The sequence below is a fragment of the Peromyscus eremicus genome, chromosome 1 (assembly GCF_949786415.1).
Source record: "Peromyscus eremicus chromosome 1, PerEre_H2_v1, whole genome shotgun sequence".
NCBI classification, from domain to species: Eukaryota; Metazoa; Chordata; class Mammalia; order Rodentia; family Cricetidae; genus Peromyscus; species Peromyscus eremicus.
This window is the reverse complement of record NC_081416.1, coordinates 36,958,315-36,979,807: the sequence shown is the minus strand read 5'-3', so window position 1 is coordinate 36,979,807 and position 21,493 is coordinate 36,958,315. Positions and strand designations below refer to the sequence as shown.

At 44.9% G+C, this 21,493-nt stretch overlaps 1 protein-coding gene across 1 annotated transcript in view; it reads left to right on the top strand.

Moving 5' to 3' along the window:
* The window catches only part of Dock8 (dedicator of cytokinesis 8), a 100,563-nt gene that overhangs the window by 35,273 nt on the left and 43,797 nt on the right, over positions 1 to 21,493 (top strand). Inside the window, exons 6-13 of the mRNA XM_059253773.1 lie at positions 146 to 231; positions 2,892 to 2,958; positions 4,675 to 4,824; positions 8,831 to 8,911; positions 9,984 to 10,143; positions 11,897 to 12,033; positions 13,184 to 13,277; positions 14,773 to 14,935. Coding sequence (XP_059109756.1) covers positions 146 to 231; positions 2,892 to 2,958; positions 4,675 to 4,824; positions 8,831 to 8,911; positions 9,984 to 10,143; positions 11,897 to 12,033; positions 13,184 to 13,277; positions 14,773 to 14,935 — 938 coding nt within the window. The remainder of the gene's footprint in view (positions 1 to 145; positions 232 to 2,891; positions 2,959 to 4,674; positions 4,825 to 8,830; positions 8,912 to 9,983; positions 10,144 to 11,896; positions 12,034 to 13,183; positions 13,278 to 14,772; positions 14,936 to 21,493) is intronic.

The following is a 21,493-nucleotide window of genomic DNA, read 5'->3' as shown; positions in this document are numbered from 1 at the left end:
TGCTGTACATGCTGGCTTTGAGTGTCCAGGGGTGGATGGCAAGCTGTCTTCTCAAGACAGAGCAGGGACAAGGGCAGCCCTTCCTCCCCTGGCTTTCCTCCAACCACAAAGCCCTGGCGGAAGTTGTTAACGATTCCTCTTCCAGGAGGATGCTGTGGAAATACGTCCGGTACCGGAATGTCCTAAGGAACATCTGGGCAACAGAATACTCGTCAAGGTGCTGACTCTGAAGTAAGTATCAGACACACTGAACTGATGTCCGCCTGGCTTTTTAGATAAAGTTACGCCTGCATCATCATCCTGGAGTCAGGAAGATTCTCCCGGCACCTTTTCAATAGAGGGAGCATTGGGGTAGTGGAAAGATAGAGCTTAGAGTAGACTAGACCTGGATTCTGTCCCTACCAAGCCTTCAACAACCAATCTTCTATAATATGGAAAGCAAACACAGGTGTCTAGAAAAGTTAGGCATATAAGGTAATTGTTAATTTTCTTAAATTAATAAAAATAACTGTGGGTTGGTGGTGTAACTAGATGGTAGAGCACTTGCCTAGCGTGTATAATTTTGAGACCCTCAGTTTGATCCCCATCTTAAATCGAGTTACAATTGCTATGATGAAACCCCGTAACCAAAAGCAGGTTGGGGAGGAAAATGTTTATTTGGCTTATGCTTCCACATCCATAGTCCATCACTGAAGGAAGTCAGGCCAGGAACTCAAACAGGGCAGGATCCTGGAGGGAGGAGCTGATGCAGAGGCCATGGAGGGGCGCTGCTCGCTAGCTAGATTGCTCTCTGACGAGAAAGAATGATAATAAGTATTTGCAGTGTGTGTGACAAATGTATGAAACAAAATCCACCATTTTTGATGTGCAGTTCAGTGGTGTTGAGTACAAGAACATTGTTGTACAACCATCACCGCCATTCATTTCTAGATGTTTCTATCGTTCCAGAGTAGAACTCGGTACCCTCTCAACACTAATCCCCATGACCCCCTCCTCCCTATCTCCTGGTAGCCACCACATTACTTTCTGTCTCTGAATTTGACTACATGAATACATCCCACAAGTGGAATCATGTAGTATTTATCCTTTCAAGGTGGTTTGATTTCATTTAACGCAGCCTATGTATGCTTAGAATATAGCATTTTATATGCCCAGTAGACTATTACTATACACATGCAGTGTGTTTACCCTTCTTCTGATGGTAGATGTGGGGATTTGCTGTGGCGTGTGATGCTGCTGCTGCTAGGCATTGTTTTCTATGTATGTTACATACATTATCTGACATGATTCGTAAGACATCCATGGAAAATGGGAAAGGCAGCACCCTTCCCTTACTTTGCATGCAAACAAATAGAATTAGGAAAGTTAGTTACAGGTGGGAGCAGAGGGAAGCGAGCCCAGTGCTGTTTGACTCCTTGTCCATGAGTATACCATTATTCGTATACCCTTATTCCAAGTTACCCATCGCTGAAGATGCCATGGGCCAGCTGACCCCTTTGTCTGCCTAGAAAGGCCGCTTTGAGGAAGAACTGTATGTCAGTAAGGCCACCCCTCATGTATGCCTTGAAAGGAAATCTGCCCTAATCTGCATGTCTTCTGAGGCACGAGTAACTGTCCAGCAACTATGCTGGTGCTGTCAGTGGGCAGTGTCCAAAGTCATGGCTTGTTAAACTGAGACATTTGGGAGGTCTAGCTATATTTTACATGTATGTATAACGTATGTCAGGCTTAGTTTGGGGGTGTTTTCTTAAAACCTGTGATTTCAGGAGGATTAAGCAGTCAGGGTTAATGTGAGAGGCATCTAGTTCTGGTTTTGATAGGGTGTCTGGCTGTGTGTGTGTGTGTGTGTGTGTTCAGAACCAAACCTAGAGCCTGTGTATGGTAGGCAAGTGCTCTTCTCCTAAAATAAATCCCTGGCCCCAGGAGCTCCTCATTCTAAATCAAACAAGGCCAGGGCACCTCAGTATTTGCCATGTGCTTGATCCCTTCCCCCCAACCCCTGTCCTCAATCTGTCTCAAGTGAGCAGCCTTCCATAGCAGTTAGGATGAGCCACACATTCACTGGCATCATGGCCCAGTCACAGTCATCATCTTAATGTTCTATTGTAAGTCTAAGGAAAAGCAATGAAATATTTCCTTCTTAACTATCTAAAAAGTCTTGTTCCTTAGGATTGAACGGTAGATCTTTGGAGCTTTTTATTTGTTATTTTTTTAATCATGTTTACATGTTGAGGAGGGGGGTATTTGCATGTGAGTCAATGTGCCTGGAAAGGCTAGAAGAGGGTGTCAGATCTCCTGGAACTGGAATTACAGGAGGTTGTGAGTTTCCTGTTGTTGGTTCTGGGAATCCAACTAGGGAGCAATACTCGCTTTTAACTATTGAGCCGTCTTTCCAGCCCCAAGTGGTGGAGATTTGATATCAGCAGAAGAATGTAAGCAAGTCCATTGCCCAAGAAATCGAGACTGTTCTTTAAAGCATGACAGCCACAGTAGGAGTAAGCACTGCTGGGGCTGGGGTGTAGGTCCGTAGCAGAGTACTTGACTAGCGTTTTGAGTCCCCAGCAGGATGTGCATATGAAGTGTAGTGTTTGGTTCAGACCAAAATCCCATTCAGCTCACTCTTGCTGTGCCACCAACAAGCATTTTTTTTAAGCAAACATTTTTTAGAGAATGTAGTCCCCGCCATGACCTCAAATGATCTGGAATTTTCCATTAACTTCTCATAATCTTCCCATTAGTATCTGTGTCTCTTACATTTGTGGAGTTATCCCTCTATTTCTGGAATTGTGTTCACATTTTTAATGATTTTATATATCCATGTGCTTTTAGAACATTCAAACTTATCCAGACTAGAAAGATATTGATATTTTTTCTCTCTCTCTCTCTGACAGGTTTGAGATTGAAATTGAGCCTCTGTTTGCCAGTATTGCCCTCTATGACGTTAAAGAAAGGAAAAAGGTACGAAAACGAAAAGAGCCCATCCCCCACACACATCCCACATGATTCTTTGGGTTCATGTTTTCCACCTCACCACTTCTGTGTGGCAGTAAAGCACATCAGATTTGTTTGTTTGTGTGTGTGTGTGTGTGTGTGTTGTAGGGGTGTGTGTGTGTAGGGGTGTGTGCTGCATGGGTGAATGTGTATGTGTATTTGCAGGTGTGTGCACATATGTGTATGTGTGTGTAGAAGGCCAAAGTTGATGTCAAGTGTCTTCCTTGATCACTCTGCACATTACCCATGGAGGCAGGATCACTCAGTTGGACCCAGAGCTTTCTGACTTGGCTCATCTGGCTAGCCAGCTTGCTCCGGAGATTCCCACTCTCCGCCTTACAGATCCTGGAATTACAGCTGTGCCCACCTAGCATTTATGTATGTTCTGGGAATTCAAACTCAGACACCCAGGCTTGTGTGCTAACTGCTCCCTGCTGAGCCCCAGTATCCACATCAGATTTGAAAGCAAATAAACATTGATAGCTCCAGGTTTTCTTTCTTTACCATTTTTTTAAAGAACTGATCTGGAAATGTATTGTTTGTGTTCTTCAAAGAGTCTTTAAGGGAAAGGCCTGCTGGGGCAGTGCTGGTTGGATAGAGGAAGAAATAGGTAGCACTTGAGGTAGTGTGTCATACACAATAATGTGTCATTTTTAACAAGTCCAGCTATGCATGGTTTTTTCTCCTCCTGGAGTTTTTTGTACTGTGGAATCAGTTCGTTGTGGGCCAGGGGAGATGACTCCATGGGTAAGGTGAGAGCTCTTGCTGTGCAAGCATGAGGACCTGAGTTTGAATCCCCAGCACCCACATGAAAAGCCAGGCATGATTGCACGTTCTTGTATCCCCAGCATTTAGGGGAGGATACCGGCTGATTCTAGAGCTCACTGGCCAGCCTGTCTAGCTGAACCTGCAAGCTTCCAGTTAAGTAGAGGTCCTGTCTTAAGGCAATAAAGCAGAAAGAGATAGAGGCAGATATCCTGCTTTTGCTTCTGCATGTAACACACACACACACACACACACACACACACACACACACACAGAGAGAGAGAGAGAGAGAGAGAGAGAGAGAGAGAGAGAGAGAGAGAGAGGGGGGGGGGGGGAGAGGGTAGGGAAGAGAAAGAGAGAGAATATTAAATGGTTCATTGTGAGTGGCAGATATCACATGTAGCAACTGTCTAAATTGATGGATTCACTGCATGGTGAAGACATCACCAACTCTGAAATATTTTTCCATTGGAAGAATTCAGTGACCCAAGATTCCTCCTTGAGTTTTAAATGTTCCGTAGTTTAGACACTTGTAACTCCAACGGGATGACAATCATGTTTCTGCCATTCTTCACCTGTGTAGCTGGCTGCACTGAAGGAAATGTGCAGCTCTGGAGCAATATAGTAGATGGGCTTGGTGTTGATGAAGAGATTAGATGTCATAACAAACAGGTCTTGGGGACTGGAGAGATGGCTTGGTGGTTAAGAGCACTGGCTGCTTCTTCAGAGGACCTCAGTTCAATTCCCAGCACTCACACCACAGCTCACAACCATCTGTAACTCCAGTCCCAAGAGATCTGATGCCCTCTTCTGGCCTCCATGGTGGCCATTTTCCCTGTGACCGTTCACTCTTGGAGCACCTTTAGACCGAGAATACAACAGCTCTAACTTACCGCTCCCTGTGCTGCTCATTTGCAGATCTCAGAAAATTTCCACTGTGACCTGAACTCCGACCAGTTCAAAGGGTTTCTGCGAGCTCACACGCCCTCAGTTGACCCATCAAGTCAGGCAAGGTCTGCGGTGTTCTCAGTCACCTACCCATCCTCAGACATCTACCTGGTCGTCAAGGTAATTCCGCACAATCCGAGCTGCGTGCTCTGACATTCATGTTGTGGTCTCACTCAGCAAAGCTGAAAGAAACCATGAAACAGGCCTGTTTGTCCTCTGTGATGTTGGGGTTGTTCCCTTCTCGACAACACTTCCCTTTCCGGTAACTTCTCTTGGGACACTAGAAAGACTGGGGGTTGGAGGTCCGACAGTCCTAGATTGCAATCCTGACTGTGCAATCAGAAACTGTGTGGCCTGCTGTGACTCAGACTTCCTGAGACTTGGTTTCCTCATCTGTGCAGTAGGAGTGATCCCACTAACCTCCATGAGTTGTTGCAACTTCAGATAAAGCCTGCTCCTTCCTTACTAACGAAATCGCCTTCAGCAATCCTGCTGTGGAAGGTTGCCATGTAGAAAGGGACACACGCTCTCAGTCTCCCGGTGGTGGTCGTGTTTCTCCAGGACCCACAGGGCAGCATCCCCAATCTAGCCTCTGACAGACAACTTGAGATGTGACTTCAGTCTCCAGCTTTCACTCTCCCTGTTGTTACAAAGCACGTGTCCAGTGAAGTCAGAATCTGGGGGGCCATTATAAATAGACTTCACAATATAAACAGACTAGGCTTCACTGGAGACTGTCTGGGTAAGAAGATTTTAGAAGACCAGAGCTTTGCTCTACATATTAAAGTGATTGGTTTGAATCTGACAACAAACATTGGGTATTTACCAACCTCCAGCCAAATAAGGGCACTTACTGCCTCTCTAAGGCAAAAAAAAAAAAATTATAAATGGTTCAAAACAAGTAAACCCAGGCGTCTGATCTCATGAACAATCAGACTTCTATGTTTGGAACATTTCTCCATTTAGCTTAGTATCCTGTGCCTGTATCACTTGGATTCCCATAGGGTCTAATAGTAGTGTATTCTAGATTCCCAACAATGTAGGCAGCTTGGAGGTTACTTTATATTATTTCACAAAGATGACTTTAGCTTGAAGGGACCTGTTTAAGGCTCTGGAAGTTTAAAATCCATGGCTGGGACTGAAAGGTATACCTCAAGGATCTCAGATGGCTCAGCAGCACTGGCCTAACAGGTACCAGGTCCTGTTCATCCTAGGAACTGAAAATAAAAAAAAAAATAAATAATGATAAAATAAATCATTTGCTAAGAATACAAGTCTGTTGCTACTGTTGTGAACTCCCCATGCTCCTCACTGTGGTGCTTAATTCAACACATAGGAAAGCTTAATTTCAGCTACAACTGCCCTGTTGTTAAATATACAATTCTCTCAATGTGCAATCAACAAAACCACACTAGTTCTGGAGCTAATGTTATTTACAACTCTCCTTGACTTTTATTAGCCTACAGTACTTAATAGTGGAAATACGTTGGTTGCTATCATTGACTACATGTGTCCTGAAATTTTTGAATGTGGAGGTGTACTTACTTGACGGTAACAAACACATTCTAAGATGTCTGGATGTAACTAAGAAGTTTAGATCTACACTAGACAGCAATCTTGGTTTGGTGCCTATTTGTCTTACTTGTAAGACCATCGTTATAGCTGCTCTTCCTCAAATACACAGTAAGTGGTGGTGTGAGATTTAGACAGCCCAGATAGATGTTATGTGATAAAGAAGGGGCTTCTCACTTTATTTTTGTTCCCAAGATGAACATCAAGATCTTACATAGATGAGGTCACTTTAGCTATCACATGTATTACTTTGAGGGATTATTTCAGGCTTAAGGCTTAGTTCAGGATTTTGAGTGGATGAAAGGATTTTTTTCAACCAGTGAGCATGGGTATGAACCTCAAGCTTTTATAACACATGTTTGAAAATTGATAAAGTGGGCATTAAACCTGCCCCCTCTTAGTTAAATGAGTACATTGGAAAGCAATCTCTTTACCTTAAAACTCTCAGCTGTTCCCAGTATGCTCCTCTGCCCATGCCTACACACATGAGGACTCACATGTTCCAGTTCACACATGCTTACACATCAGCCAGGAAGGACCATACATGAGGTGCTCCTATCAGACTGAAGTTCTTCTTGTAAAGTCACCCTGGCCCAGTGCAGCAAAGGGGATCATAGTTCCTGACCCTGCCAGATCTAGACTCTCTTGGTTTTAGATTTTGAGGAGCCTTTCCATGGGTTTCAAATAAAACCCAGGCGTGTCCATGCCTTGCTGCAGAGTCCCAGCTGAAAGATTCGTAGCCAGACCCTTTTCTTCTTCTCTCTCTATTCCTTCTTCCCTCATTCCTTCCTTCCTTTCTTCTTGTGGTGTTGAGTGTGGACTCCACAGCCTTGTACATGGAAAGCAAGGGCTCTGCCACTGGGCTACAATCCCAGGATTGTAGGAGTGAAGGAGTCTTAATCTCTACTTGGATTTGTTTTAAAGACCGTGTGTTTTGTTGCCATTGTTGTTTGGTTTGCTCTGGTTTTTTAAGACAGCCTTGGCTGTCCTAGAACTCACTCTGTAGACCAGGCTAGCCTTGACCTCATAGTGATCCACCTGCTTCTGCTTGCTGGGTGCTGGAATTAAAGGTATGCACCACCACCGCCAGACAAGACCATGTTTTTATTTGTTAAATCCATGGAAAAGTTAGCCTCTCTTGGGTTTGTTCTATGGGGTCCTGACTGTGAGTTTTGGGAGAAGAGGAGCCATGTTTATTGTGTTCACAGCTATTCTCCCCAGCAGCTGCCACAAGGCAGGCTTTTTTAGTGAATAATGAATGAGTGACGGAATGATTGCTGGTGATCGGGAACACTGGTCAGCTTCTAGCTCAAGCCCTTTTCGCCCATGTTTCCAGTGTACCCCGTTTCTCGGGGCCAGCCTTCTCTTATGCCCCCAGCAACGGGATGAGCTTTTAAACAACCCTTTTATAAAAAGAGACTTTTGACTGGGACCACCTCCTGACATCACTGTCCATGGAGCAGCTCTGTGCCACTCTCTTTGAAACACCATTGAACACACCTCCGTCAGTAGGATATTCAGACTGAAATAGTTGATGTCTCACTTATACTGGTGCCTGTCAAGAATGTGTGCCCATGGCCTGTGTTGACCAGATGTCTTCCTCAGGAGTCTCAACTAGTGACACAGACATCTAAGGTCACTTAAATATTCTTTGAGTAAAGAATTAGAACATTGCAGATTTCTCCCTTTCTTGCCCGTATTTATGACAATTGATTGTCAACTCCTTAACTTGAAGTGAAGTGGAAGCAGATGCTTGGTAGTACTAGCACTCATTAGCAGAATGAGCAGACACACATCTCAAGGCATTTTCTTCTGTCTGTCAAATCCAGAGAAGCCGCCCTAGCAGGAAATACAAGGGGCACAATTATAGATGATTTATTCGGTTCATTTATTCATTTTATGGAAGGTTTTAGTTCCCAGCCTGACTTTTACAGAGACCATATCTCTGTTTTACTTTGTAAGCAATAATAAAGAAAATGAGCTTTTCACTTCCTATATGTGTCTCCGGGGTTTTGTTTTATAAAATAACTTTTATCGAATTTTTATTGTGGATCTACACATGTTTATTGTTTAAAAATAAAAACTTCTCATCAGCAATAGGAAGAAAATAAAAAAACTCACATAATCCCATCATATAAAGAAACCACTGTTACAATTTGCTGTTATCATCTTTTTAATATGTCTTGTTCCTTTTTTCTCCTCTGAAACTCTGTAGTAGTCTCCATACTATCTGTCTATCTATCATATATATATATATGGGTTTTTTTTGAGACAGGGTTTCTCTGTGTAGCCCTGGCTATCCTGGAACTTGCTCTGTAGACCAGGCTGGCCTCAAACTCACAGAGATCCTCCTGTCTCTGCCTCCTGAGTGCTGAGATTAAAGGCATGTACTACCACCGCCCAACTCAACACTATATTTTTAAATCAGAGAACATATGTAATGAACATCCTGTGTCATCAAATATTGTCATTAAACATGCTTTTCAGGGTTGCATAGATCCCATTATGTGAGTATAAGTCACTCATTTTGTTTTGATATTGTTTTTGTTGGTAGATTGAAAAGGTCCTTCAGCAGGGAGAGATCGCTGATTGTGCGGAACCCTACATGGTCATCAAAGAAAGCGATGGTGGAAAGGTATGGCCAGCCGTCTAAGTCCTGGTGACATCTTAGGATGAACAACTTTCCCAAAAGGTCCCACAAAATAGTTAATGGTGGTAGACTGTTATATTTTCCATTTGAAACACGAGTAAATTGTGTTTGCATGAAAGAGGAAAGAGAAACCAGTTACTGACCTGACAGTAGTTTTTTAAAAAAAATACAAGATTGAACACACTAGTGATGCCACATGCCAGCGTGAACTCTGGCTCAGACCAAGCTGTACCTGTTGCCTTGGTTCTGAGGCCCTGACTTCGCACAGATTGGGAGCACTGCCAAGGCCCCGCATCAGGAGAGGGCAAGAGTTCTCCTGGTTTTCCTCAGCAGCACAGGGTATTGTCTTGTACAGATTCGCAGCTGGGGTCCAGCTGCAGTTTCTGCTCACCATAAATTAGGATGATGGCACACAATAGGTCACAAAGCCGCGAATAAGTCTTTCCCCAGTACCAGTTTGCAGAAGTTCCCAGGGCGGTTTTTAAAATGTGGCCTTTTTGGAACCAGTCTTGTAAATGTTAAATAAAGTTGATTGAACTAAATAAAGACAGATATTTGTGTTTTCAAATCTGTGAGTATGAATTTAGGAAGGACAACAGTGACATTGTTAGGAACCTTTAAGGATCTTTTTGGAGTTGCAAGGCAACTTTTGTGAAGTAGATTCTCTGGGGACTTTGACAGATGACATACTAGCATTTCTTTCCCGAGTTTTTCTCAGGAGAACCCAAGTCATCTAGGTAAATGAAGGGTCTGCATGTTGGCGGGTGTAACAAGCCTAGGGCATGTCTTTATCGCAGAAAATGTCTCTGCTAATTGACTGATGTCCTTTTAAAACTCCCTTCCTTCCGTAACCTTTGCTTCCTTATCAGCTGGATTTTCAGCCTAAGCTGTTGCTTTCCTGTTGACTCCCCCCGACCCCCCACCCCGTCCCCCATCCCCGTACCCATGGTCCCCCCCCATACTCCCATCATTGTACCCTTGCTGTCCCCATGCCCAGCTGTTGACTTGGTGCTGATGTGTTCTTTGTTTCATCTGGTCTCCTACCTTCTTCCTCCAGAGTAAAGAAAAGGTTGAAAAACTAAAACTTCAAGCTGAATCCTTCTGCCAGCGTTTGGGGAAATACCGGATGCCCTTTGCCTGGGCCCCCATTAGCTTAGCAAGCTTCTTCAGCGTCTCCACCCTTGAAAGGGAGAGCACTGACGTGGAGCCTGTGGTTGGTAAGATCTCCATCTGCCATGGGAAGCAGAGCACGCCCAGCCCACCCCTTCTGCCAGCTTTGTGGTTATCTGCTCATTCGTGAGGACTTGGGAGAACAAAGCGTGGAGGTAGGAGAGAGGAAGATCAGAAGTAGAAGACTGAGCGGCATGGGATTGATCAGACATCCCCCCCCCAATCAATTACCATGAGCATTTATGGAGCCTTAAATATACTTTTATATTAAGAACTTTGGGTGGGGTTTTAGGGCTTTAAATAGTTAATTTTCAGTAGCCATCCCACCTCAAAAATTAAAATGCTTGAAAATAAACAAGGACAAGTGGCAAGCAAGCACAGTGTGTTGAACACAGAAAGGCACTGTGATTGGCTCCCACGTAGAAGAATGGGCACTGTTCAAAGTTCAGAAAAGCAACCCTCAGATTTCTCAGTACAATTTCTGGTCTCTGAAAGTCTGTTGTGCCAGGTACAATGAGATTAAGTACCAAAGGTAACCAGTAGTTACTGTTCTTACTTCTTTCAGACTTCCCTTTTCTATCCCCTCTCCATAAATGTGAGCCAGTTATTTCTGCAGTTTAAGGGTGCAAGTGTCCAAGAGATTTTCATTTTCAGGTAGACCCATGCCCAATACCTCTGTTTCCTTAACACCTCTGTATTCAGCAAATATTTGAGTCTACCTTTGGATGTTTCCTACATTCCTTGGCTCTGCCTCTTCTGAAATGTTGCCCTTTGCAGGGAGTGGAGGCCAGGGTGATTGTTACTGTTGCCACTGTCCCAGGGTTACTGTTACATAGTCATCAGTCAGAGCTCCTGAATTCTTTTCGATTGTCAGTAAACTTCACCCCTTCTGACCTTCACCTCCAGTTTTTCTAAGGTGGCTGTTCCATTTATTGATTTATTTGAAAATGTGGGGAGCTCAGAGGGCATGGCATGCCCAAGTAATTCGGGCAGAGGGCTTGCCAAGATGTTAGTTGGGTCTAAGTCAGGGATAGTTTAACTTGAGTACTGAAGCTGATTTCCTAACCAGAGACCCAGTGCATTACTGGGGTGTAGTAATTCGGCATCAGTGTGAAAATTAGGCATGAGAGAACGTTAAAGAGTTGTGCATTCCAGGCAATGAACTATTTATAACCGAAACCCTAGACTTTACAAAATAAAAGATACGAAGTTTCAAGCTGGTTCTTCAAAAGAAACAAGAAATGAGGAAGCAGTAGTTTGAGAGCCTCTGTCCTGTCTAGTTTCCATTGGAAACATCATCCAAGGTGCTTCTGTTACCCGGTCCACACTAGAACAGAGGCAAACGAGATCCAGAATGTGCACAAGCTGGTTTGAGTCCTCAGGGCCTTCAGGGATATGTGTGTGTGTGTGTGTGTGTGTGTGTGTGTGTGTGTGCGCGCGCGCAATTGGAGACCAGCTTCAGCTTCATGATGAGCCCCATGCACGCGCGCGTCCTCCCAGGGGAATACAAGAGTAAAAGCTAGGCAAACACTGGGCTGACTCAACAGCCTGGCAGCAGACCCTGTACTGGTTGAGTTCCAGACTCTTGCAGAGTGCCATCTGGCCATCACTGTTCTCCAGCAGGAAAGACTTGCAGCCACTAGGGTCCTCTCTCCTCTAGTAGAGTGTTAAGGACTTCAGGAGGGAGATTAAGAAAGGCTGAGTCCTGTGTGGGTAACATTGCATTCACAAGGATGGGTGGGTTCAGCAATAACTGGTGTGTGTTTCAGCATGTTAGAATGACAGTTGTTTTCCTTAAAGGAAGAAATTCTGTGGGTGAGCGGAGGAGTTTGTCCCAATCCAGGAGGCCTTCTGAGCGATCCCTCTCCTTGGAGGAAAATGGAGTTGGATCCAACTTCAAAGCCACCACCCTGGCGACTAACATCTTCTTCAAGCAGGTATTTGTGTTACAGTGCAGCTGAATTTGTCTTGTGTTAGCAAGGATGTTAGCATCCAAAGGAGTAGAGTAATGGGTGACCAGAGAAGTTAATTAGTGTCCTCTCCTCAGCTGGGTTGTTGCAAGGATTAGAGGACATGCAGATGTGCCCCTGGCCAGGCATCTGTCCCATGGTGGGCATGTAGAGGATGGGCCTTATGCCTGCCTTCCTTATTCAAGACAAAGGCAAAGACAATACTATCAGAAGGAAAGATGCTTTGCCCATCTTCGTATCTCTGAAGAAGAAAGCTCGTTCAGCATGTTTCAGGGACCAAAAGGAGTTTCAGTTGGTTGGCATTACAAGGCAGATGGTTCCTTGTTCCTTAAGGTGAGACCACTGCCTAGGAAAGCAGTGGCAGCTCTGCCTTTGACCATGCTGATGGAGTTTGGCTGTGAAGAGCCCTGGGCAGTGGTGGTTGATAAGTGACCAGCCGTGCTGATGGAGGTTGGCTGTGAAGGACACTGGGTGGTGGTGGTTGATGAGTGACCAGCCGTGCTGATGGAGTTTGGCTGTGAAGAACACTGGGCCGTCGGTGGTTGATAAGTGACCAGCCATGCTGATGGAGGTTGGCTGTGAAGAGCACTGGGCGGTGGTGGTTGATAAGTGACCAGCCGTGCTGATGGAGTTTGGCTGTGAAGAACACTGGGCCGTCGGTGGTTGATAAGTGACCAGCCATGCTGATGGAGGTTGGCTGTGAAGAGCACTGGGCGGTGGTGGTTGATAAGTGACCAGCCGTGCTGATGGAGGTTGGCTGTGAAGGACACTGGGTGGTGGTGGTTGATGAGTGATTTCAGGGTTGCCTGTCACATTAATTTCTGTGAAAGACTTGCTAGAATAGACCAGATAAGGCAGGTATGGTGGCACTCGGGAGACTAAGACAGGAGAGTCAAGAGTTGGAGGCAGGTTTCAGCTACCTAGTGGGACCATATCTCAGGAAAGAGAAAAGAAGGAAGGAAAGAGAGAGGAGGGGAGGGGAAAATAAAGAAATAGAGAAAGAATAAACAAAATAATAACTTTAAAAATTACTTTTGGTGGGGGGGATCTTAGAAACAGATGGTCCCAAGTCCAGGAGTCAGCAGCCTCCCCGCTAACCCTGAGGCTCTCTTGGCAGGAGGGAGATCGCCTTAGTGATGAAGACTTGTTCAAGTTTTTAGCTGACTACAAGAGATCTTCATCCTTACAACGAAGAGTCAAATCCATCCCAGGTGTGCTTGGCTTCTCTTTAGCCTCTTTATCCTGTTGCTATGATAAAACATTGATCGAAGCCGGGCGGTGGTGGCGCATGCCTTTAATCCCAGCACTCAGGAGGCAGAGCCAGGCGGATCTCTGTGAGTTCGAGGCCAGCCTGGGCTACCAAGTGAGTTCCAGGAAAGGCGCAAAGCTACACAGAGAAACCCTGTCTCGAAAAACAAAAAAACAAACAAACAAAAAAAAAACACTGATCGAAGGTAATAGAGGAGGCTTGTTTGGCTTACTCTTCTCAGTGTGGTACATCATTGAGGGAAGCCAGGATAGGAACTCAAGAGGATTCTGGTGTCCGGAACTGAGCTAGAGACCATGGAAGAATGCGCTTACTGGCTTGCTTCCATGATCACGTTCAACTGCCTTTCTTCTCCTGCCTAGGCCCAGCTGCCTCAGAGTGTTACCATCCTCAATCAAAAAAAAAAAAAAAAAAACCTCACAGGTGTGGACATAGGCCAGTCTGATCCTGGCAATTCTTCAGTTGAGGTTCCTACTTCCCAGGTGACTCTAGGTCTGTGTTAACTTGTCAATAGAAACTATGACACTCTTGAACTGTGCCCAAACCATTTGTGATTGACATTCCTTGTTTAATACTTTAATTTTATATAACTGCCAAGGGCGATATAGATTTTTACATTTGAAGTTAAGAATCTAAATTGCTCTGCATTTTTGACAAATCTATTAATGTTTTCTCTTTCATAAAGGATTATTCTACAAACAGTATGCTTTAGATTTGGTCTCTCAGGTAATCTGATAATAATTGTTTGAACAGATCATCAGCCCTTTATCACACAAAATATGATATGGAAGTCTAGTATTTAAAGAGAGAGCTATAAGATACTTCCTTATCCTCATGCAACAACCCATATGTTATTCTTACAGCATCCTTGAATGCCCGAGAACTCAACCCAAAGCCCACCAATTTTATTACTGCCAATACCAGGAAGTTTGAGGGGTTTTGTTTGTTTTAACATGTATAACTGTGGTGTAGTAAATCTGGACCTTCTAGGCCAGTGGTTCTCAACTTTCCTAATGCTGCAGCCATTTAACACAGCTCCACATGCTGTGCTGACCTCCAGCCATACAATTATTTCATTACTACTTCATAACTATAATTTTGCCACTGTTATAAATTGTCATGTAAATAGCTGATGTGCAGGCTATCTGATATGTGACCCCCTAAAAGGGTTGCACCCATAGGTTGGGAACCAAGGTCTAGTCCATTTCTACTCATTTTGTAGCTCCTTACTTTCCTTTAGTAAAATATTAATCTCACATTTTAGCATGACAGGCTTTTCCCCAGGGTATATCTAGGAACCCCAAAACACATACACTCCCACAGCTTACCCTTATTCTCCTGAAGGAAACCCAGCACAGTAATCCTGGGTTCCTTCTTGACATGATAGGTTTTACTAAAGAACCCCCCCCCCGCCACTTTTCCCCCATGACTTGCTCTAGGCTCACTTAGGCTGGAGATATCACCAGCTCCTGATGTGGTGAACTGCTGCCTGACCCCTGAGATGCTGCCAGTCAAACCCTTTCCTGAAAACCGGACACGTCCACACAAGGAGGTCCTGGAATTTCCGATACGGGAAGTGTACGTCCCTCACACTGTGTACAGGTGAGAAATGTGAACTCTTGTTTGGATAATACACTCCTCCAAATCCGGCCTCTTCCTACTGCCTGGGTTTGAGTGGAAACTAAATGTGATGGCTTGGAACTACAGAGAACTGTGAGTTCGATTCTTAGAGATGTTTTGTCTGATTCTGTGCAACAAGAACACATTTTTTTCAGTCATAATTGCAATAGGTTTTACTGGATGTCTTCTCACTAGAAATGGACAAAAGAAAATGAACCTATCACTTTGACTTCCTTCCATGCAGAAGGACTTTAAGGGAAAGAGGAACATGACTAAAATATCATAGTTGTCTAAGGTTTTACACAGGCATGGTGCCACGTGCCTAATCCCAGTACTTAGTACAGAAGCTAAGGCAGGAGGATTGCAATTGGAGGCCAGCTTCAGCTTCATGATGAGCCCCAGGCCAGTCTGGATCGCAGGCAAAACAATACCAAACCAAACCCAGGTTTTCAGCTGAAAACTCAGCTCGTCCAGGAAACTTACTTCAGTGGCAGAAGTAGTCCCCAGATGCTGCCAGTAATTTAGCATGTGGTTGTTAGGCTGATACGATAGAGGAAATAAAAATTTCATCTTACTTTGTGTCAATTAATGTAAGTGTAAGTGGCATGACTACCATACTAGATGGCAAAGAGTGAGATACCATAGGACTGATGGCAAGGTTGCTCCGCTTTCCAAGTGACCTCAGGCACCTGACCCTTCTAGGGTATTTGAAGGGGCATTTGACAGCACACATCCATCCAAAGCATTGCTGCTGGTGTGATCTTGTTTGTTGTGAGATGCTTTTTTGCTTTTGAAATGTGGGGAGAATGCTGTCTTAGTCATCTTTTCTCCACCATCTGTCAATGACGTTTTGTGGGGCTTGCACTTTCCTGTAAAATACCCAGTCAAGTCTTACTGATCTCACGAAGTCGCCCTTGTCCCATGTCGAGTCCCTCTGCCTTGCTGTCTGTGGTGCTTTCTGTCTTTGTTGCTGAGACTGAACACCGGACAAGAACAACTTAAGGAAGGAAGTGGGGTCTCTGTCGATTCACAGTTTGAGGGGCAGGCATGATGGCGTGTGGCTCAGAGGTGGAAGGGTGGACATCTGGGCCTCCTCCTCAGCACCTCCTCTCATCATGGCCAAGTGGAAAGCAGACAGGAAGTCCAGGCTGGCCCCCAGTGACCCACTTCCTCTAGAGATGCTTTACCCCGTAAAGATCATAAAGCCTTCCAAAACAGCACCACTTGCTGGGGACCTTGTGTTCACACACGTGAGCTTGTGAGGGACAGTTCACATTCAAACCACAGCCCTGCTCAGCAACTACTATCATGAGCTTATGTGTACCCTCCCTTCATGTCTCTGGTTCTACACACACATATCTGTGCATATTGATGCTGTCATGTTTATTTGGGCCTCACAGTCTGTGTATTAAGCACTTCAGGTTTTTTTTTTTTTCACTCAACTCATAAGTTTTATTCACTTGATTTGTTATGCTCAACTGCTCATTTTTCTTTCTGAGTTAGTCATGTTGTCATGAGTTGAGCCAGTAGGAACTTATGAACAACTTGTATTTTTTAAGTACCAGTATTGATTTCTGTAGAGCCATATTGGTTTGTTGTTGTTGTTGTTTACTATTCCTTTGTCTAAAGAGGCCATATTTTATTTATCCAATTCACTATCTGTTTTTCTTTACTTGCCTTTTGTTAAGTGTGTGTGTGTGTGTGTGTGTGTGTGTGTGGTCCAGAGGTCAATTTCGGGAGCTACCCACTTTGTTTATTGGGACAAGGTCTCTTCCTGGGACCTGGGCTCACAAATTAGTCTGGATTCTCTGCTCAGTGTTTCTCCTGTTTCTGCCTTCCCAGTGTTGGGATTATAAACTCATGACGCCATGCTGGGATTTTTTTTTTTTTTCCGATTTTTCGAGACAGGGTTTCTCTGTGTAGCTTTGTGCCTTTCCTGGGACTCACTTGGTAGCCTCGAACTCACAGAGATCCGCCTGGCTCTGCCTCCCGAGTGCTGGGATTAAAGGCGTGCGCCACCACCGCCCGGCCATGCTGGGATTTTTACATGGTGGCACAGAGGTGTCAAGCCAGGTCTTCATGCTTGCATGGCAATCACTTAGCCTGTGAGCTTTATCTGTGAGTGAGCTGTCTCCCCAGCCTGACAGTTGTGGTTTTCTTTTTAAGTTAATTTACTGAGTTTAGCATATGGGTGTCTTCCTACATGTATGTCTACACACCACATGCGTGTCTGGTGCCCACAAAGGCCAGAAGAGGGCAGGTTCCCCAGACTTAGAATGACAGAGGGTAGGAGCTGCCATGTGGTCGCTGGGAATTGAACCTGCGTTGTCTGGAAGAGCAACCAGTGCCCTTAACTGCTGGGCTATCTCTCTAGCCTCAACATTTGTGTTTTCTGCTAGTCCTGCAAAGTGGCAGATGGTGTCTTGTTCCTCTGTGAATGCATGAGAAAGTCTCCCTAGGGAATATGCCTAAAAGTGAGCTGACTGGGTTACAAGTGATATTTGTTCTTCGGTGCATTCATATCGCTACTTTCCACCCCAAAATTGAATAATTATCTCTTCTCCTAGCAGTGCACAAGCACTCCTGTCTCTCTGCTTCCTACCCACTCTTTCCTATGTGACATGCAAGGGGGCTCAGAGCCCACCTGTCCCCACCACACATGCCTCTTACAGGTTCACTACCGTGAGGCCTGGGAAGGACAAGTGACTAGTGCCCTATGTAAAAAGTTACCATGAGAAACACACTCAGGTGCCACATAATAAGAAATGGAGCTCTTCCTTCTGGTGTTTGTGAGACACACAGGTCCCCCAACTTTATTCTTCCTGAAGCAACTCCTCATTTTCTTAAACATCGAATCAGCCTTAAGTCTCCCTCCTCAAAGAGCTAAGCATTTATAGACAGTACATTCAGTTCCCTACTCCCTAGAGGAAGATGAAGGCATGACCATGTTTGCTTAGAGATGCTATGTCTCCATCTTTGTGGAATCCTTATCCTGTAATTGGAAGAGGAAGCTTGTGGCATGGGAATAAACTCGCACCAAGTGATTTCTGTAGCTACCCAACTGCCCCTCAGCATCTAATCAACCGCAGGAGTCATTTACTGCAGACATTATCCCTCAATCACTTCAGTGCAGTGTTTGGAATGCAGCTGTGCACTGAGCTGTTCAGAATGTGGGAGTGAGAACAAGTCTCGGCAGATCCTCTGCACCCAGCATGGTGTCCTGAGAAACAGACCTGCAGATGCAGAGCTGATCTTCTTTGGTTGTGCCTGACGCCATTGGGTGGTCAAGGCCATGCCTCTAGAACCAGGTCTTCACTCTTAGAAGTGATGGAAGGCACTTCTTTCCAGTTTGGTGGAGGAGGGATCTGTTCTTAGCTCCAAGCTGCTGTCTCAACAGTGTGTGTATGGAAAGAGAGTTGTAACAAACTTGGCCCAGAATCTTGCTACATGAATGAAAACTTCAAGGAATTTAGAAAGCATGTTGTTTAAACTTCTTATGATGTTAAATTTTAGTGTTTTCTCTCTGGTCCTCATGTGCTGAGAGCTTACATCCGATCCACAAACATGAGGAAGAGAATGCTAACTGTAAATGGCATGGGCTTCTGAAACCTCAAAGCCCACTCCCAGTGACACACCTCCTCCAACAAGGCCACACCTCCTAATCCTTCCCAAACAATTCTACCATGTGCAAACCAAACATTCAAACATATGAGCTTAGGGGAGACATTCTCATTTAAGCCACTACACAGTCCAAGGAAATGAAATACGTGAAAATGGACACCAAAGAGCATGTCCTTTCAAGGATAAATCTTTTGAAACTTAATCTCACGTATGTGATATAAGGCTTAACTTATAAATGCTTTATAAAGCTGTAACCTACAGAGAATAAATGCATCTGGTGTGCCAAACAATGAATGCTGCCATTGACAAAGCCAGAAATTTAGGGTCAGATTGGTCCCTTTCACCAGCCTGCAGTACGTAGGGCCTCACTATGAAGAGAGCTACCACAGATGTCAACCCTCAGCCTTGCCTCCCTCCACCTCCTGGGGAACTCCTTCGTTGGCTATGCCTCAGCAGTGTCTTCCAGCAACTCATTGTGGATTACTAGGGCCCGTTCCGGGTGCATCCTGTGTGGACGCTGTCCCCAGGTACCTCTACCATACTCAGGTTGCTATAAAGAAAGGAGAAGGCCCATTGTAACAGAACTGCTCAGACGTCCCAAGCATCAGGCATTCATAAAATGAACACTTGCTCAGAGAGTTGAAATCACTTTACCGATTGAGAAGTATCATTCCCCAAAATGACTGGGTCTTCCACATCACCCTGGTCTTCTGAAACCACATCCAACTTGCTCAGTACTGGCAGGAAGGATGGATTTAGCCCACAGTACCAATGTCCAACTTCTATAGAGGGATTGAGCTAGACAGGTGTCCTTTGAGACTGACCCAGGCAAGCAGCTCTGAGAAGTCACCAAGAGAATTACAGCAATTTCAAAAGTGGGAAACTAAAGCTGACAAAAAAAGATTGTCCAAGTCTGAGCTTGCATTCCTATTTCTGTGGCCACAATTTTTTTTCTTTTGTTTAAAGACTCGCTGTTTGCCCAAGAATACATTGGAATCGACCCCTAGCCTATTTTTCCTGATGCCCAACAGCTGGCAATAGAGGTACCAGCTGCCTTGTGGTGGGAGCAGAATAAAAGCAGCGAGTTGGGGCCCAGTCCCAGCAAGGCCTTCAAGGGCATCTTATCCGGGAGCTGCCATGCGGGTGTGTGCAGAGATCACAGGCAAAGCGTTTGTAATGAGCTTGTTAACTCCATGCCGACCTTTTAACTAGTGATTACATTAAAGAAAGCCACATAAAGTGCATTTTCATCTCTCAGCCCAGCCTCCAAATTCTTGTTTATCTAATTATTGGACTGCTTTGGAGGACGGTGCTTGCTGAGAACAAGGCTATCAGTCGGAACACAGTTTCTTTGATGGATAATTAGCTGTTTCCAGGCCTCCTCCTATTCAGCTGAGTGTTCTCAGACCAGAAAGTCTGATCTGGCCTAACAAGGAGTGCCTTGCATGCCCCTGTGAAGTCTTAATGGATACTGTGAGGGTTGCAGCATACTGGAGGAGAGAAAGGCGCAGAATGGATGCAGGGCTGATTCCAAGTGATCGTCCGGGAGCTAGGGTTTAGTCAGTAGGATTCTCAGGAAAGAAATGAGCCCAAAGTACTCTGGAAGGAATTGGGACATAGGGTATGTCCTTAAATGGGACTCGATTGTTTTCAGTGAAATAGTTCCCCAGTTTAAACCCAGTTATCATTATTTCTAGAGTGAATCTCCTCGGTGCTGAGTGGGGGGGGGGGGGGGGGCGGGTAGTGTGGGCATGACATACAGTGTCCAGTCTCACTCTGGAGGGCCCTACTCAGGAGCTGTCCTTTGTTAAAAAATGGTTTTACCCTCTGTATCTACCCTCAGTTAGGTCCTCCACTATACGGGGTCATCCAAAGGTCTGCCGTGACTTAGAGAGGCATGCCCCTTCATCCTCTTGATTTGGGAAGCAGGCTCAGTGTGCACCTTGATTTGCAGTCAGGTGGCGTTTGTCAGAGAACAAGTATTTGGATGTCAAGAGGCTCTAACCCAGCGGCTCACCTCTCACATGAGGACAGCGGTCTTCATGCTGTGATGCCTCCCACCTGCCCGTGTGCTCACCCCAGCACAATTACAGAGTAATCTTGGTAGTTTATAAAAGTTTGGACCTTGTCTATTTAAATCTCCTTAAAAAGAATGCCTTACAAAGGCCCCTTCCATTCTTCACTGTTCCATGAGTTGTCTGAGTTTTCCTTATGAAGGAATAGGGAACTTCTCCCAAGGTTCCAAATACTAAAGATGCTGAGGACAGAGTGAAAATTCTTTCTGCCACTCCTGACTTCCAGCCACTGAGTTCCCCTCTTTGGAAACAGCTGATTTGTGTATGTGAAACGGCCCGCTTATAAAAGCTTCTGTTCCACAAACTAGTGTCTGCTAGCCAAAACCAAGGAGCAGGCTTCTAAAAGTATATATTTACCAAAGAAATCATAGTGAACAAAACAGACAGAAAGAGTATGTACCTCAGGCCTATTTTGGACCACTGGAGGCAGCCATTTTCTTATGCTTCCTTGCAGATGTGAGCTGCACGTATATGCATTTTTCCGGTCACACATTAAAGAGTGGAATCCTCACCCACCCCCCACCCCCACTCCCCCTGAGCAGTCTGGTGTGTGGAGCACTTTTTATGAATGCACAGAATCTCTCTTGATTCTTCAGAGCTGCGCTCAGTCTCATTATGTATGTTCTCTGACTTAGTTAATCTTGTGCTGATGAGCCTTTTGCTCTATGGTTATGTTATAATGGGATAGCTTAACATTACAACCCTTCATGCATCAACCATTTACCTCGGATGAGCGGGGGGGGGGGGGGGGGGGGGGCAAAATCAAGCCATTTGAAATAGCCAAGGAATGGACACAAAATGACTTCTGGCTCTAGAACCAACTCCGGCTTAGTTGTAAATCAGG